Source organism: Mytilus californianus, unplaced genomic scaffold (genome assembly GCF_021869535.1).
Source record: "Mytilus californianus isolate M0D057914Y unplaced genomic scaffold, xbMytCali1.0.p SCAF_7, whole genome shotgun sequence".
Classification (NCBI taxonomy): Eukaryota; Metazoa; Mollusca; class Bivalvia; order Mytilida; family Mytilidae; genus Mytilus; species Mytilus californianus.
Genome location: NW_026262723.1, coordinates 104535943 through 104557163, shown reverse-complemented (window position 1 = coordinate 104557163; position 21221 = coordinate 104535943). Strand labels below are relative to the sequence as shown.

The following is a 21221-nucleotide window of genomic DNA, read 5'->3' as shown; positions in this document are numbered from 1 at the left end:
AGACAGAAGTCAGAGTACTGCAGTTATTGAAAGCTAATTACAACTGATAGATACTTCATTTTCTTTCAGACTAAATAGTTGTTTTGTGATCCTCTTTTAGAATTTTGGTTTATATTAGAAAAAGTAGTTACCGATATCTTTGTTTTTTTTTTCATTTTGCAGAAAAAATATAGCACTTAATTATAGTCTAGAAGACCCTTGTACTTTGCAGAGAAATAAGCTATTTCTTTTAAAGTATTGAACAGGTTGTGAAATGTTAATTTGTCCAAGATACATGTATTTTTATTTTATCTAGTCATATATCATCATGCAAACCAGAATACTGATTAACATTGTTGTATCTTTGATTATACATTTTTTGTTTATTTTTAAAACTTTTTTGCAAAATAGGTGAAGTAAAGGAAGAAAAATTAGTAGAAATAATCAGAATAAAGTAAGTATTGTACATAAATTACTTTGCAATTTCAATTTTATTGCCCTTTTCAGCTGAAATTTTATAAAGTTGATATTTAAACATAATGGATGTTCACCACATAGCCATTCTTGCTATTGCTTTCTGATTCAAAAGATTAATGTAAGCAGTTTAAAATTCTACAAACACAACCATATTACTTCCTTTACCATATACATTGTAGGTATAAAATAGACAGACTAGAAGAACAAAAGAAACTGATAATAGATGCTGAGTTGAAGATTTGTTTGGAGAAAGAAGACTGTAATACAATCGTTAAGTTATTTGATCAACAGCTCATTTCACAACCTCTATGTGACATGGAGATGGGTGGACAACTGTTAAGTATGATTATTTAGCAACTGTTCTATTTTAAATTTTATCAAGATAGGTTTAAAGACAAATTAATGTGAATTTTGTAGGCCAAACAAAAAAGTTAATACTTTTTTTAATTATGATACCCAGGTGTTATAATAGTTTTTTGTCTCGGCTTGACGGAGTCAAAAAGCGAGACATAAGTATGCTTTTTGTGGCGACAGCGGCGTCAACAATGTATTAGTTTGTGATTAGGTCTAGTTCATGGTGAACCACTAGTGGTAGGTCAATGATATTTGTATGCAGTTGTATTAGCATTGGCACATCTCATTACCATGGAGATTATTTGGCCCCTCCTCCTCAGTCAAGGTATATTGACTTTGAAACTTTTCATAGTTTACATGTATTAGTTTGTTATTAGATCAATTTATGGAGAACCACTAGTGGTAGGTCAATGATATTTGGTATGCAGTTGTATAAGCATTGGCATATCTCATTTCCATGGAGATTATTTGGCTCTGCCCCCTTAGTCATGGTCTATAGACTTTGAAAATTATGCTAAGTTAACATGTATTAGTTTGTGATTAGGTCAGTTCAAGGGGAACCATTAGTGGTAGGCCAATGTTAATTGGTGTTCAGTTGTATAAGCATTAGCACATCTCATTTCCATGGAGAATATTTGGCGCCGCCCCCTCAGTCATGGTCTATTTACCTCGAAACTTTTGCTTAGTTTACATGTATTAGTTTGTGATTATATCAGTTTAAGAGTTTAAGATGAACTGCTAATGTTAAGTCAATGATATTTGGTATGCAAATTTATTGGCATTTGCAATTATCGTTTCCATGGAGATTATATAGCCCCACCCCTGATCATGGTTCATTGACTTTGAATCTTTTACAAGTTAATGTTTGTGTTTAGGTTTGTTTAAAGGGAACGACTTATAATAAGTCAATGGTAATTGGTATGCAGTTGTATTAGCATTGGCACATCTCATTCCATGGAGATTGTTTAGCCATGTACCTTCAGTCATGGTTCATCGACTTTGAATATTTGCATAACTTACATGTTAAAGTATTGTTATTTTAATTTCAACATTTGCATTATCAAAATTACAAAAAGGCGAGACATATCTCTGTGATAACAGTTTATATTGGGCTAATTTTTCTGAATTGGATTTTTTGAAAGAGTAGTTTTTTAATAGTGGAATAACTTGCTTGATTGTTGTCTACAAAAATATCATTAGGCATGAAAACTTGAAAACCATTAATTTCTATTTCAGATTTATTTGAAAAGCAAGATTACTACAAACTAATATTCTTTCACTCAAAATGTCACTGTTAATACTATTGTTAAGACTTCCAAAAAATGATATGGAATGCAAACTTTCTTTTTAAGATGTATGTTTAAAAAAAAGAAGAGAAGTTGTAGCATTGATATTATAAATGGATTTATGGAATAAATCTCACAAAGCAGCACTTTTATAACACTGTAAATTAAGCAAAAAAGTCATAGAATACATTTTAACTTCTAGATATATCATTTACTGACTGGGTAAAGAATACAGGAGAAAATGTTGGCAATACTTTAACCAGTGCTGTTGCTGATAAATTACTAGATGAATTAGGGCTTACTAAGTTCATGAACTCAGTTCCCTGTGATAGATATGCTGGAATATTTGCAGACTCTGAGAATGGCTGGAATAGTAAAGGTAAGAATTTTATTATATTTTGAAATTGTTCAAAGATTAGTAGTTTATTAACAGCTAAATGAATTAATTTCATGGGCAAAATAAAATGGTGTTGTGGTAAAGTCAGTTATTGTCTTTGACTAATTACTTTCTGCTGGCTTTTATCAAATTGATTCTGTAATATGACATACTGCTGTAAACCTCAGACTTACACCTGTACCAAGTCAGGAATATGGAAGGTGTTATCTACACTCCATTTCTATGTATGTTGGCGTTTGCTTTTGTTGTAGTTCACTGTTTCTGTTGTTCTGTTGTTTTCCTCTTATAGTTGATGTGTTTCCCTCGGTTTTAGTTTGTTACCCAGATTTGTTTTCGCTTTATTGAATTATGAATTATGACAGCGGTATACTACTGTTGCCTTTATTTACAAACATTGCTATCGAAGTGCATATACATTTAAGTGTATGTTCAGAGTCTCCATGACCTATATTGAAAATATTAGTTTCTTGTTATTATTTAAGCTATATAAAGATAAGGAGATGTGGTATGAATGCCATATGTAAATGTGAAATGTAAAAAAATTCTGACTAATTACTGATCTAAGAGTACTCACAGTTACTTACATCTAGTTCAAAACCAACATACATGTGAACCTCCCGACGGGAGTACAATAATCCCGTTTTCAGGGGTCTCCTCCCGTCCTCTTGTTGAAAGAAAAAAATCCCGTGTATAAAATATTTCATGAATGAAAATTTTCAGGTGCCATTTTTTTTACTACAATGTTTACAAATGTTTGTTATTGAAGACGAAAAAACCCGAGAGTACCGAACATATCCGGTGTCACTGACATTACCTGATTTATACACAACACATGTAGATTTTTACCTGGCGGCTAATTACATGTAACAAGTGATAATAGTTTGATTGCATAATAAACAGGTGTCAGCTCAGGTGATAGAATATTAATTAATCAATATGGCTTCTGTCTATGGCACACGCAATGGATGATTAAAGGGAAATACCGGCAATGATCTGCTGATGATAGAAAAGACATTTGAAAAGTGGAATGTTGTTGTCAAAACATTATTGCCAATATTGGAAGGTTTTGAAGCCGAAAAAACATTTAATTAACTTTCAACTCATTAAAAAACCAAAAAAACAACCTATTTCGCACTCCAATGCGTACATTAAAGGATTTTTTTATCATGCTCAACAAACTGACAGCAGAAAACATTGACCCAAAGACAATTCACAGCATCCTCAGTTTAAAAATCAACAAACTGTTACCAGGATCAGGATTACTTTATATATTTAGTGCAGAGTCAAGTTTATTGAAAGCAGCCAAGTCAGCTTGTACAGTTGTACTTCTTACATGACCCAGTGTCAAAGACCAGTGATTCAGTTATTAAATAATATTTGTCAATGGTATATAGACAGTGATTTAGCTAAAAATAGTAAAATATTTTACACTGTTTGAGTCTTAAGTTTTCTAGAAAAATGACTTTCTTAATGCTTAAAAACCATGCTATTGTTATTGTTTGTTATTTTTTTTCATTTATTTATCATGTTATAAATGTATAGCATATTTCTTTCTTATTTATCTATACCAATGATATTAAATACAAATAAAAGGAGATGGAGACATGAATACAAATCTATACACAAAGAAAAGGTCATAGCGCTTTATTTACAAGCAGTCAACAATCAATTATCAAAAACAAAACAAGAAACAGAATCTTCTCAATATTTCTTTCAGCAATGTGATATCATTTAAATAGAAAGGCTACAAGGGTACTATAAATACATTACATTCGGATGGAAGGTTGAAGAAAAAACACTTTAAAAAGACAATTTTCACATCAGACGGTTACATTAACGACAAAATTTATGTTGATAAAAAACCTCCTGATCTGAGTCCTAATCTCCTGACCAAAATTTCCCAATCTCCTGATCTCAGTTTCACAGTCCATCACATGTATGAACCAATAACAACTAATAAATAATCGTGTTTTCCTGGATGAAATATTCATATTTGAATAAAGAAAAATTATTGATTAATTGTATTATTAAAAAAAGACTGTTTTTACAAATAATGTTTTTGTTTGATTCAATTTTCACAACTTATCCATATAAGGGGAAATAACTCTTGTGTAATAAATGTATAAAGGAATGTTAATAAAATTTTCCTTTTTTTACTTGTAGCAAGTCCTGTGACTCTATTTTTTTTTTATATTCTAAAACCATATTATAAAAACTATCTTCTCATATCTTATGACCCATACTTTTAATTATATTTTTTGCCAAGTATAAGAAAATTCTATCTGGGGAAATATTTACTGATGATCCACCTTAAGGGTTTCCTATCCTAAGAAAACTAGGGTTGGTGTGTATGCATTTTTTGGTTTGGATTATATTTTTTTACATTGAGTATAAGAGGTCAGCTGACCTGCAATATTGTATTTTCATACTTCCTTGAGCCTATATCACCCTGCTCAGTTACTCTGCTATTCTCATATTACAGCTGTAAACTATGAGCAGAACTTATCAGCAACATCGCAATGTGCAATAAATTATTTAGCAAAATTTCAATGTGAGAACAGAATTTTTAAAGCATACTTTTATTAGAACAACCAAGTGTAAAACTGTCTATTAAGGAAGAGAAAAAGAGAATGATAAACAAATTTAAATGGTTTTCATCAGCTAAATGCGTTAAGATATTTCCTGCTTGACACAATGTGAAGCTTTTGGTCCAAAAAGGTTGACATTGCAGCTTTAAGCTGATACTTTTGATATCACTGTGCAGAAAACCTCATAATCTATATTGAATCACAACAAAAATGCCAATAAAAACTATTGGATAGGAATTTTCAGCCAGAAAAAAATGGGTTGGTACTGTTAGAGAAACCCTAAAACACAATTAATTTTTATATTGGCCCTATTTATTTTTTTCAGATTGTCCATTGTCAACTAACCTGCCTCCAATAGAAACCTCAATGACTTGCTACATTCCAAGTTATTGTACAGGAATAAACTGTTGTATAGAGGTGGATCAGATTGGTAAAACTTTTAATGTCTATGCTTTGTTAGATGGCTGCAACTGGAGGCTCACTTTGGGTATTGAAAGAAGAAAAATTGATATTTCACTGCTAGATTATAATTGGGGTAAGACTTTTATAATACTGTAAATGTTAAATTTATCTATACTATAAAATAGGAATGATTGCCATGTACTACTTTGGGTAATTCGTTGGTACTTAATGTCAGGTAAAAAGTACTTGACAAACTATTGTATATTCAGTTCTCGTCAAGATGATCATTGTTGTTCAAATACATGTATAAAAATGAAAGTTGAAAATTTAAGAAATCTTTCAATTTAGAACTAATCTGTTTCTGTTAAGAGATGATAAATAATCACAAAAATATGGCCATCCCAGGACTTGTTTCATCCAGCAGTAAAACCCATGCTAAACAGGGGCATCTCTTTAGCTGTGCTGTGCATGATCTATGAATATACAGCTATCTTGAGTAGGAATGGAGACTTTCAATCTGATGCTTTGTATGGAGAGAGTTATTTTATAGAATTCCATCAAACATATTCTCTGTTTGAAGTGGTATTTGATATTCCCACCCTTTATCTCAGTTGAAGGACTTTGCAGAAACTATATCAAATTATTTCTTAACATATTTATTATCAAGGATTTCCAATCCAAAAATACTGAACTTTAATTTTAGTGATTTAAATAAAGTAAAACTAAAGAAAAACAACATTTTAACTTTTACTGCACTTTTCTAAACTTTCATAATTATTCTACTATTAGTAGTGAAGCAAAAACAGCCTTCTGCTCACTGCTTTTTATCATTTCATAAATTTATCATTAATGTATATTTTTAGGTCAAACTCAAATTTTCACACTTATGGATATTATTTACCTGGAGTAAGTACAACAGTATACAGTGTATTATAATAGTAATATATGAATGAAAGAAATTATGTATTGAATGCCAATGAGACAGCAACCCAAAAACTGAAGTTTACCAGATGTTGATAGATCTTTGTTGATTAAATGTTTACCTATAAATAACAGGAGGTGTAGGATCAGTAAGACAGCAATCCAACAACACAATAAACCACAAAACACACCAAGGGATATAAAATGAAAGACAATTGTATTGACAATACGTCAATTGCAAGCTCTAAATGGACTAATGATTCCTCACAAATTGTGAATAAATTTAACTAAGATTACCAAAGAGCTGAAATCAACATCAATTTCTACCAATATGTCACTGTAATTAGGGTCACTTGACTTTGATCTCATTTTCATGATTAATTGATTCAAATTAAGTTTGGGTTGTTAGGTCAGTTTCAAAATTAGTTTTTGAGTTAAACTTAACAATATATATATATTATCATTTAGCACTACTCCTTTGTAAGTTTTATACCTATTGTTTTATCCTGATCTTATATAAGTTATAATACAGCCATAATAAATTACAGAGATGAGAAATGATAGCAAAAGTTTTGATATGTGTTTCAAATTATCTTTTGTAGGTACTCAGTACATGACTTAAAAGGCGAGAATAGTTACATGCTAAATGTGAAAATAAAAGTTTGCCTACAAAAAGGAGGTGGATCATGCTTGTTTACAAAGACTCTGTTTGAAAATACTAAAATACAAAAGTTTGGATGTGACTGGTCTCACAGTGAATTTAAGATACAAGGTATATATATATATATTTTCTCCTGAGCTGTACTTCATAGTTTACGAGCACAAACAAAAAACCCATAATTTCACAACGTAAAACTTAATTTTATTTAAGTGTTACTTTAAAATGATACGAGGAATAATTTGTACCAAGATTTCTAAATTAGAGAAAAACACCTGTTATTTTTATGAATAAATGCAAGTATATTCTTGAATTAATTGAATTGAGAAAATATGTTTATGGAATAATGTCATCTAATTAATATTTTTTTCAGATTTTTCTCTCCAAAAGTTTTTATCAGACAATGATGTAGTTGACAATGCAGCAGGATTAATACTGGACAAGTTATTGGAGGAATTAGGAATAACCTCAGAACTTAAGGATACACAATGCAATAGAGCACTGTCCCCCTATACTCCTGTGGATTCTAATGGCTGGAATATAGGTATCGAAATTTGAAATTGCTTTTAGTTTAGAAAATTGCATACAAAATTTAAAAAGACTTCAGTTTCTCAATTTAAAGCCTTCAACGTTTCTCCGAATGTCAGTGCTGGAGGCTTTCCTTTACTTGAAATCCTTGACCTACTTCGTTTTACCTGATAATAGAATTTGAGTAAAATTTCAACCTTTAAAAACAAACCTTTATGTATTTTTTTATGAACAAAGTATCATTTGCAAACCAATCAACAGGACTTCTATAATATTTACTTCTAAACAAAGATGGTGCCCCCACCTCATGCATGAATGTAGTTTAGCAAACAGTGATGTTAAAGTTCAACTTGAAATGGATATGTCAGTGAAATACAATTGATGTCCCTGTCATAGTTTAGATTTATTCCATGATATAAACAAATTAAGTGTTGTACCTTTCAAACTCCTTTATTCATTAAGTTTTACAAAGTTAAAAGGGGTAATGAAAATTACAAAGTTCAACAACTACCCATTTGTGGAAAATTTGACGAAAAGCAAAATCAGATTCTAACATTATGCATATCATTAGTAAATGTGCTAACATCCAGCATAATATAAAGGTTCTACATGTAGCTTCAAATTTGTAGGAGAAGTTAGCAGGAAAAACCAGAGATATAAAGGACGATGCTGTATAATTAATTATTCTTTATTTTTCCACTGAGTGGGACACCATGGCGAGAAGGAGAAGAGAAAACATTTGGATCCACCAGCTCCATACTTTAGAACCTGATGGGCTTAATGAAAAAGACGAGAAAAGATAAGGGAAAGATGAAGAATAATTAATTATACAGCATCGTCCTTTATATCTCTGTAATATTGGCCAATGGACGTTGCAAACTTCAACCACAAATTTCGTAATTGAATAAATAATCTTGAACTTCATCCAAACTTTGAATTATTCACAAGGCAGCAAAATTAATGTACAATTATATTATATACATACTCATTATTCTTTTTACCTGTGTCGCCAAAGGCAGAAGCAGGTCTAGTAACCGCTTGACTCCATTGTCTGCCCTAACCCCGTCTGTAAGAATCTTTCCTCAAAGTTTTCTTGGCTTCTATGTAAAGGAATGATTTTATATTTGGTCTGCAGCTTGATAATGTTGAGTTAAGGCGAGTAAGCAGTTTTAACATCTGCCGTTTATCCACTTCCTGTTTGCTGATAGTTTGAAATTTTACAGCAATCATTGTACAAGGAAAATTTTTGTCAAAATTTTCTTGGCTCCTATGGAAGGGAATGATTTAATATTTGGTTTGCAGCTTTTTAACTGGTCCGAGTACACAGTTATTTCGTAGTGCATTTCTTTTAGACAATAAATGAAAATAAAAAAAATCCCACCTGCGCTTTCTCAATAATATTTTTACAGTGTGTTGTACTACTTTTGGGACAAATTATATCAAAATTATAGAAAACTTCATCGGCTCTAACTCAAAATATGGACAATTCTATGTTAAGGGGGTCTTGAAATCTTTTGACAGCTTCCGAAGTGCTAATTTTTAACCTTTTTCAGCTGGACCAAATCACTACTTTACTTTACAATTCATGACCCAAATTTTTTTACAGTGTAATTTCATCCCCCTACTTGCTATTTGAGGCATAAAACATGAAGGAATACATTTGGAAGGGGTACTAAAAAAATTGGCAAGCAACACACTGTCCACACTAGGGACTTTATTCGTGGACAACGAAAATCAAAGGACGATAACTGTGTACTCGGACCTAATAGGATAGAAAAATTTGGCCAATCTTAATAAAACTTGGTATGACTAAAGCTTAATAAATTATGAGACTGCTGACAAAGTTTCATGGCAATAGGATATATATTATAGACAATATGATAAATTCTATATTCAACTTCGCGTGTTAAATTTTGACGTTTAAATTGAAAAATTTCAACTATCAACATTTGGGGCTATAAAAATTAAAATATTGCAAAAAATTACATTTTAAAGGCCTTAATATATGACATATTATGTATTTAAAGCAATAGAATACTCATTTGATTTATCAGACTTATCAAAATTATTTAAAAGTCAAATTTATATGAGCCTGTGCCAAAAAATGGAGGTTTTCCAATGAAGGGGGGCCTTACATGAAGATGTATTATTTTCCAGCAATTTTAAATTTGTGGAGTTTTTTGGTTATAAATAATCCTTACATATGTATTAAATGTACTTTAAATGGAAAGAAAAATTACAAATAGCATACCATATTAGTATAAAAGGGTCTTAAGCCAAGTAAGACTGAAAATAATTTAGGGTCAATTTAGGCCGTAGCACATATTTACATTTAAAAATGCATACTGAAGCTATAGGAAATAAAAATTTGTGTCTTTTTTATAATTTCTATACTCAGGTTACATGATACAATAAATCTGAGCATAAAAGGACTCTTGCATTCAACTTTTTTTGCAGACAGTATGGTCTGATACAAAGATTTTTCATTTTTTAGTGAAAAACTTGCATGCAATTTTAGCCTCAGCAGGCTTATATTTGAACCACTTGCTATTTAACATAAGAAAAGAAAGATACTATGTGAAATGAAACAGGTACAAAAGACATTGTGAAGTGCTTTTAATACAAATTTAGTGAAATCTTTATTATGGACTTCAACTTTTATTTACCTAGGTCCTCACATTTAACTTGATCCAAACAGGCCGTTACACGAGGGTCATTTATACAACACATTTTGCACATATTGTCTGAGATAATCTTATTTTCTGTAGATTCAGAGTTCACAAATGAGTAATACAACTGGGTTAAAGCATAGAAACACAAATATTGACACAGGAAAACCTGTCACATAGAAAGTCAGAATGCCACTTATGCATCAAAATTGAAAAAGCTTTGAAATGCTTATTTTGACCATATAATGCCAAAATGGGTAATTTTTGCAGAATTTCTATCAAATAAAAGTTTAAATCCTTTAGTTTCATGCTATCTGACAAATTGACACCATTATATCATTCAGGGAAGTTGCCAAAGTACAGATTCTATATTTACTGATTTCGCCTCTTAGGTCCGAGTACACAGTTATTTCGTAGTGCATTTCTTTTAGACAATAAATGAAAATAAAAAAAATCCCACCTGCGCTTTCTCAATAATATTTTTACAGTGTGTTGTACTACTTTTGGGACAAATTATATCAAAATTATAGAAAACTTCATCGGCTCTAACTCAAAATATGGACAATTCTATGTTAAGGGGGTCTTGAAATCTTTTGACAGCTTCCGAAGTGCTAATTTTTAACCTTTTTCAGCTGGACCAAATCACTACTTTACTTTACAATTCATGACCCAAATTTTTTTACAGTGTAATTTCATCCCCCTACTTGCTATTTGAGGCATAAAACATGAAGGAATACATTTGGAAGGGGTACTAAAAAAATTGGCAAGCAACACACTGTCCACACTAGGGACTTTATTCGTGGACAACGAAAATCAAAGGACGATAACTGTGTACTCGGACCAACTTATGCCAACACTTGGCGTCCGGCGTCGTCCATCGTCTGTCGTCATAAACTATTTCAAAAATCTTCTCCTCTGAAACTACTGGGCCAAATACCTTCAAACTTTAACTAAATGTTCCTTAGGGTATCTTGTTTATAAATTGTATCCGAAGTTTGCATCCATCGACAAACATGGCCGCAATGGCTAAAAATAGAACATAGGGGTCAAATGCAGTTTTTTGGCTTATATCTCAAAAACTAAATCTTTTAGAGCAAATGTGACATCAGGTAAAATTGTTTCATTGGTCAAGATCTATCGGCTCTGAAATTTTCAGACAAATCGAACAACCCATTGTTGGGTTGCTGCCACCGAATTGGTAGTTTTAACAAAATTTTTCAGTTTTTTGTTATTGTTTTGAATATTATTAAAGATATATATAAACTGTAAGCAGCAATAATGTTCAGCAAAGTAAGATCTACAAAAAAGTTAAATGACCATAATTGTCAATTGACCCCTAAAGGAGTTCTTGCCCTTTAAAGACAATTTTACACAATTTGTTCATCAAGTTTGCTAACATTTAAAAATCTTCTCCTCTGAAACTACTGGGCCAATTACCTTCAAACTTTAACTAAATGTTCCTTAGGGTATCTTGTTTATAAATTGTATCCAAAGTTTGTATCCATCGACAAACATGGCCGCCATGGATAAAAATAGAACATAAGGGTCAAATGCAGTTTTTGGCTTATATCTCAAAAACTAAATCTTTTAGAGCAAATTTATGACCAAAATTGCCAATTGACCCCTTAATGAGTTATTGCCCTTTAAAGACAATTTTACACAATTTGTTCATCAAGTGTGCTAACATTTTAAAATCTTCTCCTCTGAAATACAGGTGAGCGATTCAGGCTCTTGAGAGCCTCTTGTTTATGTTTATAGCGAGTTATAGTGAATAAGCAAACTTTACATCTGCTGTGTATCCACTTTCTGTTTGCCGATAGTTTGAGATTTTACAAAAATTTTACAACACTCATTGTACAAGGAAAATTTGCGTCAAAGTTTTCTTGGCTCCCATGAAGGGAATGATTTAATATTATGGTCTGCAGCTTGATAATGTTGAGTTGTAGCTTGTAAGCAATTTTTACATCTGCAGTGTAGCCTCTTCCTATATGCCAATAGTTCGAAATATCACAATACATATTGTACAAGGACATTTTTTTGGGAAGATTTTCTTGGCTTCAGAGAAAGGGAATGATCAGTCATGCTACAGTATACACGTTACCTCAATCAATAACATGCATTGAGACAGGTCCAGACCTGGTATTGGTCTTGTTCTTAATAATACACAAAAACTACCATTTTATACACTTGCAGTACTAAATACCTATACATGACTGATATATGTTCAGGTGTTTAAAATTATTAATCTTTTTTTTTACTTTTAGGGTGTGAGAAAACATTACCATTTAGTTTACCTGCAGTACCTAATACAATGAGTTGTCACCTGACTGATACCTGTACAGGTGTATACACTCATGATTATTTTATACTTTTAGGGTGTGAGAAAACATTACCATATATTTTACCTGCAATACCTAATACAATGAGTTGTCACCTGACTGATACCTGTACAGGTGTATACACTCATGATTATTTTATACTTTTAGGATGTGAGAAAACATTACCATATATTTTACCTGCAGTACCTAATACAATGAGTTGTCACCTGACTGATACCTGTACAGGTGTATACACTCATGATTATTTTATACTTTTAGGGTGTGAGAAAACATTGCCATTTAGTTTACCTGCAGTACCTAATACAATGAGTTGTCACCTGACTGATACCTGTACAGGTGTATACACTCATGATTATTTTATACTTGAAGGATGTGAGAAAACATTACCATATATTTTACCTGCAGTACCTAATACAGTGAGTTGTCACCTGACTGATACCTGTACAGGTGTATACACTCATGATTATTTTATACTTTTAGGGTGTGAGAAAACATTACCATATATTTTACCTGCAATACCTAATACAATGAGTTGTCACCTGACTGATACCTGTACAGGTATAGATTGTTGTATAGATGTGGACCAGATCAGTAGATCTATCAATGTTTACATCAAATTGGATGCCTGTAACTACAAACTGACAGCAGGAATAGAGAAACTTACATTTGATGTGCCTCTACTGAATTACGAGTTTGGTCAGAAACAAAGCTTCAGACTGAAAAATATCTTCAGGATTGAGTAAGTTGTCAGATTCCCTACCTCTATTGAATTATGAGTTTGGTCAGAAGCATAGCTTCAGGTTGAAGAATATCTTCAGGATTGAGTAAGTTCATACTTTGGAAGGTTTTACCTTTGCTGATCTTTAAGTTTGGTTAGAAACAACATTTGAAAAATGACTATTTTTTGGAATAACGGAATGTTTAAAATTCTTATTAAAGGCATTACCTTTATTGGCATCATGTGACCTGAAATGGAGTGCACAAGTTTTTTCATTCTTTAGCTATTTCAAGATCATGTAAAGGTATATTTTTGATTGATTTCATATTGAAAATTAATTTAATTTGATTGAACATTCCTCAAACACAATATGTGAATGGATTGTAATTTGCAATCAATTCAATCCAAAATGATCCACTAACAGTTAAATAACAGACTTTGATTCTGGGTGCAGTGATACTTATAGGTTTCATAACGAGCGAGAAATGGATATCGCTTGATATCAACTCGAGTTATTTAATTTTAATATAAAAATTATCGGGCCTTTGGTGAGTTTATTATTACTATTTAAATTAAATAACGAGAGTTGATATCAAGCGATATCCAATTCTCACGAGTTGTTAAATCTATTTCTCCTATGATCAACACTCTCATTGCGTTAAATAAAATATTTTAGCGAATCATTGATCTAGTCTTTTGCACATACCAGTATGATGTCATATGTCCTTTTCTGTAGTCAAACTTTAACATTAGACTTTTAAAATTTTTTTGTATGCTTCAGAAATTAATAAAATTTTATTAAAAGAAGATTTCCAGGCAAAAAGTGTGTGTGTTTTGTATATTATTGAAGAAATCACATATGTCCGATGCCATGGACGAAATGTACATCGCCTCAACCTTTGAAAGTTAACAATGACCTAAAGAATGTCCAATGGAAATATCGCAATATCGTCTCCTGATGCTGTATAAGCCAATCAAAATTAAAACAGTTTTAGTATCATTATTTCATATCACACTCTGTGCAGTGTGATACGAGAAATATCTATTCATGCAAGAAATAGATAATAGGCCACAATCATTAGAGAATGTAAATTATTAGTAACTGTTTCCTACCAATGATTTTTAGCCAAATATTGTCCCCTATTCCCAATGCAAAACTGTCTGTTTTTTTCCCAGATTTTAACCTAATTTTCCCCATTGATAATCAGCCAAAAACCTCTAACATATAGTCTACCAGATCATCTTTAAAGTTATGTTTGGATTGATTCAGTATAACAAACTATATATGCATCAGTAAATTTGTATCTCAACGGCATATACCAATTTAGTGATTATATAAATTGGCTAGTCCTTCAATGGCTTCTGATTCCTTGTGAGCCAAGGAAATATTGATGCTGTTTTTCAGATCCAAGCCAATCCGTCCATGGGCTAGTAAATACCTATTTTACAAAATCATACAGGTCACTTTTAAACATCACATCATTAGAGCAAATTTATATTACACCAACTAGATAAGGAAAGATGGTGCAATATAGACAGCCTTACAATGTATAAAAAGTGTTTAATCTTTCCTTATAATACTTACAATGACTCTGCCACACAACAGCCAGTAGATCTTATCTAGGACTCAAAAAGGTGGTGCCAAGGTACGTGAGAGTCTGACTGAATCTCAGGAACCAAAAGACAAGATACCTGTAATCAGTGTTTGTTTTTAAGACAGTTTGGCTGAAAGGCTCCAGATGAAAAATGAACAATTATTAGTAAAAACTATTAAACGAGATTCTGATTGAAGTTTGGACTTTTGACATAAGCCTTTTCTGACCCAAAATAACACCCATGAGATAGGAGCCGTCTTCTCATATTTAAGTCTAAACAAAATTTTTATTCGCTCAAAAGTTGTTTTTTTCAATACAAAATCTGACATTTTTGCACAACCAGAAGCTTGAAAAATCTTTGGTGGCCTTCGGCTGTTGTCTGCTCTTTGGTCGGGTTGTTGTCTCTTTGTCATATTCCCCATTTCCATTCTCAATTTTATGTTTATTATATTTTTGCCAAAAAACATGATAAAGGCTAAAGTACATTTTGACAAAGTATCAGAAAATTCAATCTATTTTTAACTAAGACCCCTCCCCATCTGGCTAAAATGAATTAATATATTCCAATAAAAAAGTACTTCATCTTCTTATTTTTATATGGAATTGTTTGTTTTTATATGGAAGTTTCCATTTTATTTGCATAAATATTCTTTTTTCTCAGTTATTCCATCATAGATTTATCAATGGAGAAGCAGTTTGTAGTGGACATGGATGTCAGTGTATGTTTTGAAGCTAATTCACCATGTGTCTTCACATCAACAGTCATGAACAGTGCTAGGTTACCTAAACCTATATGTGACCTGAGAAGTAATTTGTCTTTTGAAGGTACAGATTTAAAAATTTTACTCTGTATATCCATGTATATATGTTTGTGGGCAGGAGAAAAAGGGATATGTATAAAAGGAGTCAGGAATCAGCAATCAAACGTTTATGCACATGGAAATGAATCAGATTTTCATTTATTCAATAACAATGTTTCAATTGGACTATGGTTTTATTGATGTTGTAATAATCATGTAGCTAGAACTAACTTTTAAAACAAACAAAAATGTACAAATGTTTCAAAGTTCAGATTCTCATTTGATAAACCTGATTAATCTCCCATTTACTAGTGGCTGCATAAGTTAAGGATGGTCCCCTTAAACTTTAATGAGGTGAGTAAATAATACAGTCAACAATAAAGATCATCCTTGTGATATAAATTGATCAATGAAGACTTATCTGGAACTGTCAAGATTAATAACAGCAATAATTCAGTTCAATTGATGGTAAAGCAAAAAAAGCAAAAATTTGTTTGCAAGCTTTTTGATCAATATGAAGTATTTGCCACTGTGGACATTAATTAACCAATTTTAATGTATAGATGTTAAATTTTGGATATTAATTATTGTATACTGATTCCCTTTTTGATAAAGCTATGAGAGTAATGTTATGATTAATGCCTTTATATTACAGACATATCCTTTAAAGAATTAGTTGAGAACCTACTGTTGGATGTTACACAACAGTTACCATCATATGCTGCTGACATATTACTAGAGAGACTTGGTATATCTCAATGGATGCAGGATGTACCATGTAGTAGACAGTCATCACAATATACACCTAATGTCAAAGGATGGAAAATATGTAGGTTATTTGTTTTTAATATACATCCTTCTAAAGACCATATTGCTATTATAGAATTGGTGACACATGACCCTAGAAACACTTGAAATATTGATGTCATATGGCATCCACTCTTACTTTTTGGCGTCAAGATGTTTTCTTTTGTGACAACAAAATATTACGGGAATAAATGTGATGTTCCAAAAGTCAATAGTTGATAAAATGGCTATAACATATTGATCGAAAAATACAATTTAGGTATCTCATTGAGTCTTGTTGTTAATATTGGTCTTTCAAATATAATAGTGAAATAATCTTTTGATTTTTGTAGTTTTGTAAATAAACGTATTTACACTTTTGGTATTTTGCTGAATTTTGTCTCCAAATGACCTTAGATCTGCTCGGAATAACCTTCTGATGTCAAGCAATAATCACTTTTTAATTGTGATGTCAAATTTTTAAAATTGTGATGTCAAACTTTTAAAATTGTGATGTCAAATTTTACAGGAACTTGTGTAATTTTACGTAATGGCGGCAAATTTGTGTACAAGTGTAAATACGTCTATTTTACTTGCAAAGTATGATAAAAGCATAGAGTAGTTCCTGTATGGATATAATACTTACTTATTTTATAGCATGCCTGTCAGATTTAAATTAAACAACTAGAATAAAAAAAAGTTTTTGCAAGATGATTATAATATTTTGTCACTGATGTCTATCCAACATACTTTCACATAGTTGTTAGGAGATTTTGGCTCTTCCTATTAATTCCTTACTTGTAAGCACTACTTAGCCAGTAAAATTTTGACTCTTCTATTTTACAGTGTGCCCTTCAGACCTATTTATCCTCAACTCTTAAACACACTGAGTGTATCAAGATTTTTAAAATTGTATTTTACAGTGTGCCCTTCAAACATACCTCTCCAAGGTTTGACAGGAAATTTAAGCTGTACAATTCCCGATTACTGTACTGGTATAGACTGTTGTGTAGAGATCCCACAGATTGGTCGTACCTTCCATGTCTATTTGTTATTAGATGCTTGTTCACACAGACTTAAAATAGGAATAGAAAACCTGGGATTAGATCAAGCTTACTTTAACTTTGAGTTTGGTACGTACAAATGTATTGTCATTGTTTACTATACTCAAGTATTAACAAAATGAAGTAACTTCGGTTTGCATCTCCTTTATGTAATATAAATGTAATTTTCATAGAAATAATTTAACACTTTTTCTCAGGAACTATTGAACAGAATGACTATATTTTGTCAGCAGCTTAACAGTGTGAAATTTGAAGAAGAAAAAATTAAATATTTAAATTACTTAATAATTCGAAAAAAAGTTGTTTCATATTGATAAATTGATTTATTATGTCTTTGTTTATCAAAGTATTCATGATAAATATTATCAATCAAATTCATTCATAAATAAAGAAAACAACTTATTTAATTCAATGTGCTTGGTTTATGAGTTGGATGTGCAAATAAAGATGATTGATTGATTGATGGATTGTTGGTGTTTAATGCCACTTTCAGTACTCTTGGCAATATCATGGCGGCTAGTTTTTATAAGTGACCTTTTTAATTTACACTTATGTACATACATTATTTTTCAGATAAAGTCCATGAGATAAGGCTAAGCAAGCTTTTAACCTTACAGTAAGTGTGATATTCTCCATTTAGTAATACATGAACAGGATACCAGGTACAGGTAAAACAAAAAGTAGACAGTACAACAAACCACATCAACCACCACATCAGACTCCTTTGAAAAAACATGTGTGGGGTAAAATCAGTTTAACATGTGTACAAACCTGCCCCTTAACCTATCAAGACAGTATGTGCACATTGCAGCTAACGTTAAGATGATAACTAACTTTAACAAGGAAATAGAAAATGGCACATAACTTGGAAAGCAGGGTCAAAATGTGCTAACTACTCCAAGTACCTAGCTACAGCTGTAGTTTGAATACACTTTTGTAGTATTCCTCTTTTGGTCAGATTCAAATATTCTATGTTCATTTATAATTATAACATATTCCAAGTACTGTGAATTCATTTATTTTCATGGGTACCAATTTTCATGGATTGAGGAAAACTTGCATTTTCGTGGATATTTAGTTTCATGGTTTTGCCATGGTCTGCATACAAGCCTATACAAAATTTGAAATTTTAGGTTCATCTGTACCAACGGAATCAACGAAAATAAATATCCCACGAGTAATAGTGAATCCACAGTAGATAACTTTTTATGCCCCTGCTGTGACGGAGGGGCATTAAGTTTTACCCTTGTATGTCCGTACATACGTCCTAAAATTGGTTTCCATTCTCTAACTTTAGTTTGCCTCAAACAAATGTTATAAAGCTTATACACAATGCTTATTACCACCAAACACAGATCAAGTTTGAATTTGGGTGGCGTCACTTTCACCGTTCCCCTTTAGAAATGGAAAAATTGCTAAATTTGTTGTTTCCACACTCTATCAAACCTCAACCAAATGTTTCTAAAACTTATAAAGAATGCTTATTACCACCAATCACAGATCAAGTTTAAATTTGGGTGAAGTCACTTTCGCTGTTCTTGAGTTATGTCCCTTTGTAAATTGAAAAATTGCAGAATTTGGCATATATTTTTGATCTGGAACATCTGTGTCCCATTGACACATTCTCAATTTATTTTTATATTAAAAAACAATATTGGCCAATTTGATCAATTTAGATGACTTGGAATCTACACAGTATAGAAACAATTTTGATACTTGTGTTATCCATTTACAGGTATTCAGTGAGTGATCTGGATGGAAAGAAGAAGTACATTGTCAATATGAACATTACAGTTTGTTTGGAACCTTTGGGATCTTGCATCTTTACATGGGACATTCTAAAGGATGTTTATTTACCTAAACTTGGATGTGATTGGAATACAAGTATGTCTGGTAAGTATCTTTACATGGGACATTCTAAAGGATGTCTATTTACCTAAACTTGGATGTGATTGGTGTATTAACCTTAACTTGGATGTGATTGGAATATAAGTATGGCTGGTAAGTATCTTTACATGGGACATTCTAAAGGATGTTTATTTACCTAAACTTGGATGTGATTGGAATATAAGTATGGCTGGTAAGTATCTTTACATGGGACATTCTAAAGGATGTGTATTTACCTAAACTTGGATGTGATTGGAATACAAGTATGGCTGGTAAGTATCTTTACATGGGACATCCTAAGGATGTTTATTTACCTAAACTTGGATGTGATTGGAATATAAGTATGGCTGGTAAGTATCTTTACATGGGACATTCTCAAGGATGTTTATTTACCTAAACTTGGATGTGATTGGAAAATAAGTATGGCTGGTAAGTATCTTTACATGGGACATTCTAAAGGATGTGTATTTACCTAAACTTGGCTGTGATTGGAATACAAGTATGGCTGGTAATTATCTTTACATGGGACATTCTAAAGGATGTTTATTTATCTAAACTTGGCTGTGATTGGTATATAAGTATGGCTGGTAAGTATCTTTACATGGGACATTCTAAAGGATGTCTATTTACCTAATCTTGGATGTGATTGGTGTATTAACCTTAACTTGGATGTGATTGGAACATAAGTATAGCTGGTAAGTATCTTTACATGGGACATTCTTAAGGATGTTTATTTACCTAAACTTGGATGTGATTGGATTATAAGTATGGCTGGTAAGTATCTTTACATGGGACATTCTAAAGGATGTTTATTTACTTAAACTTGGATGTGATTGGAATACAAGTATGGCTGGTAAGTATCTTTACATGGGACATTCTAAAGGATGTTTATTTACCTAAACTTGGATGTGATTGGAATATAAGTATGGCTGGTAAGTATCTTTACATGGGACAAAACTTGGATGTGATTGGGATACGAGTATGGTTGGTAAGTATCTTTACATGGGACATTCTCAATGATGTTTATTTACCTAAACTTGGATGTGATTGGGATATAAGTATGGCTGGTGAGTATCTTTACATGGGACATTCTAAAGGATGTTTATTTACCTAACCTAGGATCTGATTGGAATATAAGTATGGCTGGTAAGTATCTTTACATGGGACATTCTCAAGGATGTTTATTTACCTAAACTTGGCTGTGATTGAAATATAAGTATGGCTGGTAAGTATCTTTACATGGGACATTCTTAAAGATGTTTATATACCTAAACTTGGATGTGATTGGAATATAAGTATGGCTGGTAAGTATCTTTACATGGGACATTCTCAAGAATGTTTATTTACCTAAACTTGGCTGTGATTGGAATATAAGTATGGCTGGTAAATATCTTTACATGGGACATTCTACAGGATGTGTCTTTACCTAAACTTGGATGTGATTGGAATATAAGTATGGCTGGTAAGTATCTTTACATGGGACATTCTAAAGGATGTGTATTTACCTAAACTTGGATGTGATTGGTATATAAGTATGGCTGGTAAGTATCTTTACATGGGACAAAACTTGGATGTAATTGGAATATAAGTATGGCTGGTAAGTATCTTTACATGGGACATTCTCAAGAATGTTTATTTACCTAAACTTGGATCTGATTGGCATATAAGTATGGCTGGTAAGTATCTTTGCATGGGACATTCTCAAGGATGTTTATTTACCTAAACTTGGCTGTGATTGGAATATAAGTATGACTGGTAAGTATCTTTACATGG

General features: G+C 31.8%; 1 protein-coding gene and 1 long non-coding RNA gene across 2 annotated transcripts; both read left to right on the top strand.

Moving 5' to 3' along the window:
• Positions 1-389: 389 nt before the first annotated feature.
• LOC127709801 (uncharacterized) lies at positions 390-2469 on the top strand. The gene is made up of 3 exons (XR_007985772.1): positions 390-433; positions 636-796; positions 2299-2469. It is a non-coding gene; the product is annotated as an uncharacterized LOC127709801 (long non-coding RNA).
• Positions 2470-5414: 2945 nt separating this feature from the next.
• LOC127709609 (uncharacterized) lies at positions 5415-20641 on the top strand. Its single transcript, XM_052215211.1, has 11 exons — positions 5415-5616; positions 6347-6389; positions 7007-7176; positions 7436-7606; positions 13079-13337; positions 15573-15736; positions 16367-16540; positions 17421-17630; positions 18135-18177; positions 19297-19454; positions 20568-20641. The coding sequence occupies exons 1-11, from the start codon at positions 5448-5450 to the stop codon at positions 20639-20641; spliced, it is 1635 nt and encodes a 544-aa protein (XP_052071171.1). The 5' UTR covers positions 5415-5447.
• The last annotated feature ends 580 nt before the right edge of the window (positions 20642-21221 follow it).

Coding starts and splice junctions, on each gene's coding strand:
- LOC127709609 (XM_052215211.1), top strand. CDS start 5,448: ATGACTTGCTACATTCCAAGTTATTGTACAGGAATAAACTGTTGTATA. Junction 15,737..16,366: donor AAGTAATTTGTCTTTTGAAG/GTACAGATTTAA, acceptor TTTATATTACAG/ACATATCCTTTAAAGAATTA. Junction 19,455..20,567: donor TTGGAATACAAGTATGTCTG/GTAAGTATCTTT, acceptor TACCTAACCTAG/GATCTGATTGGAATATAAGT.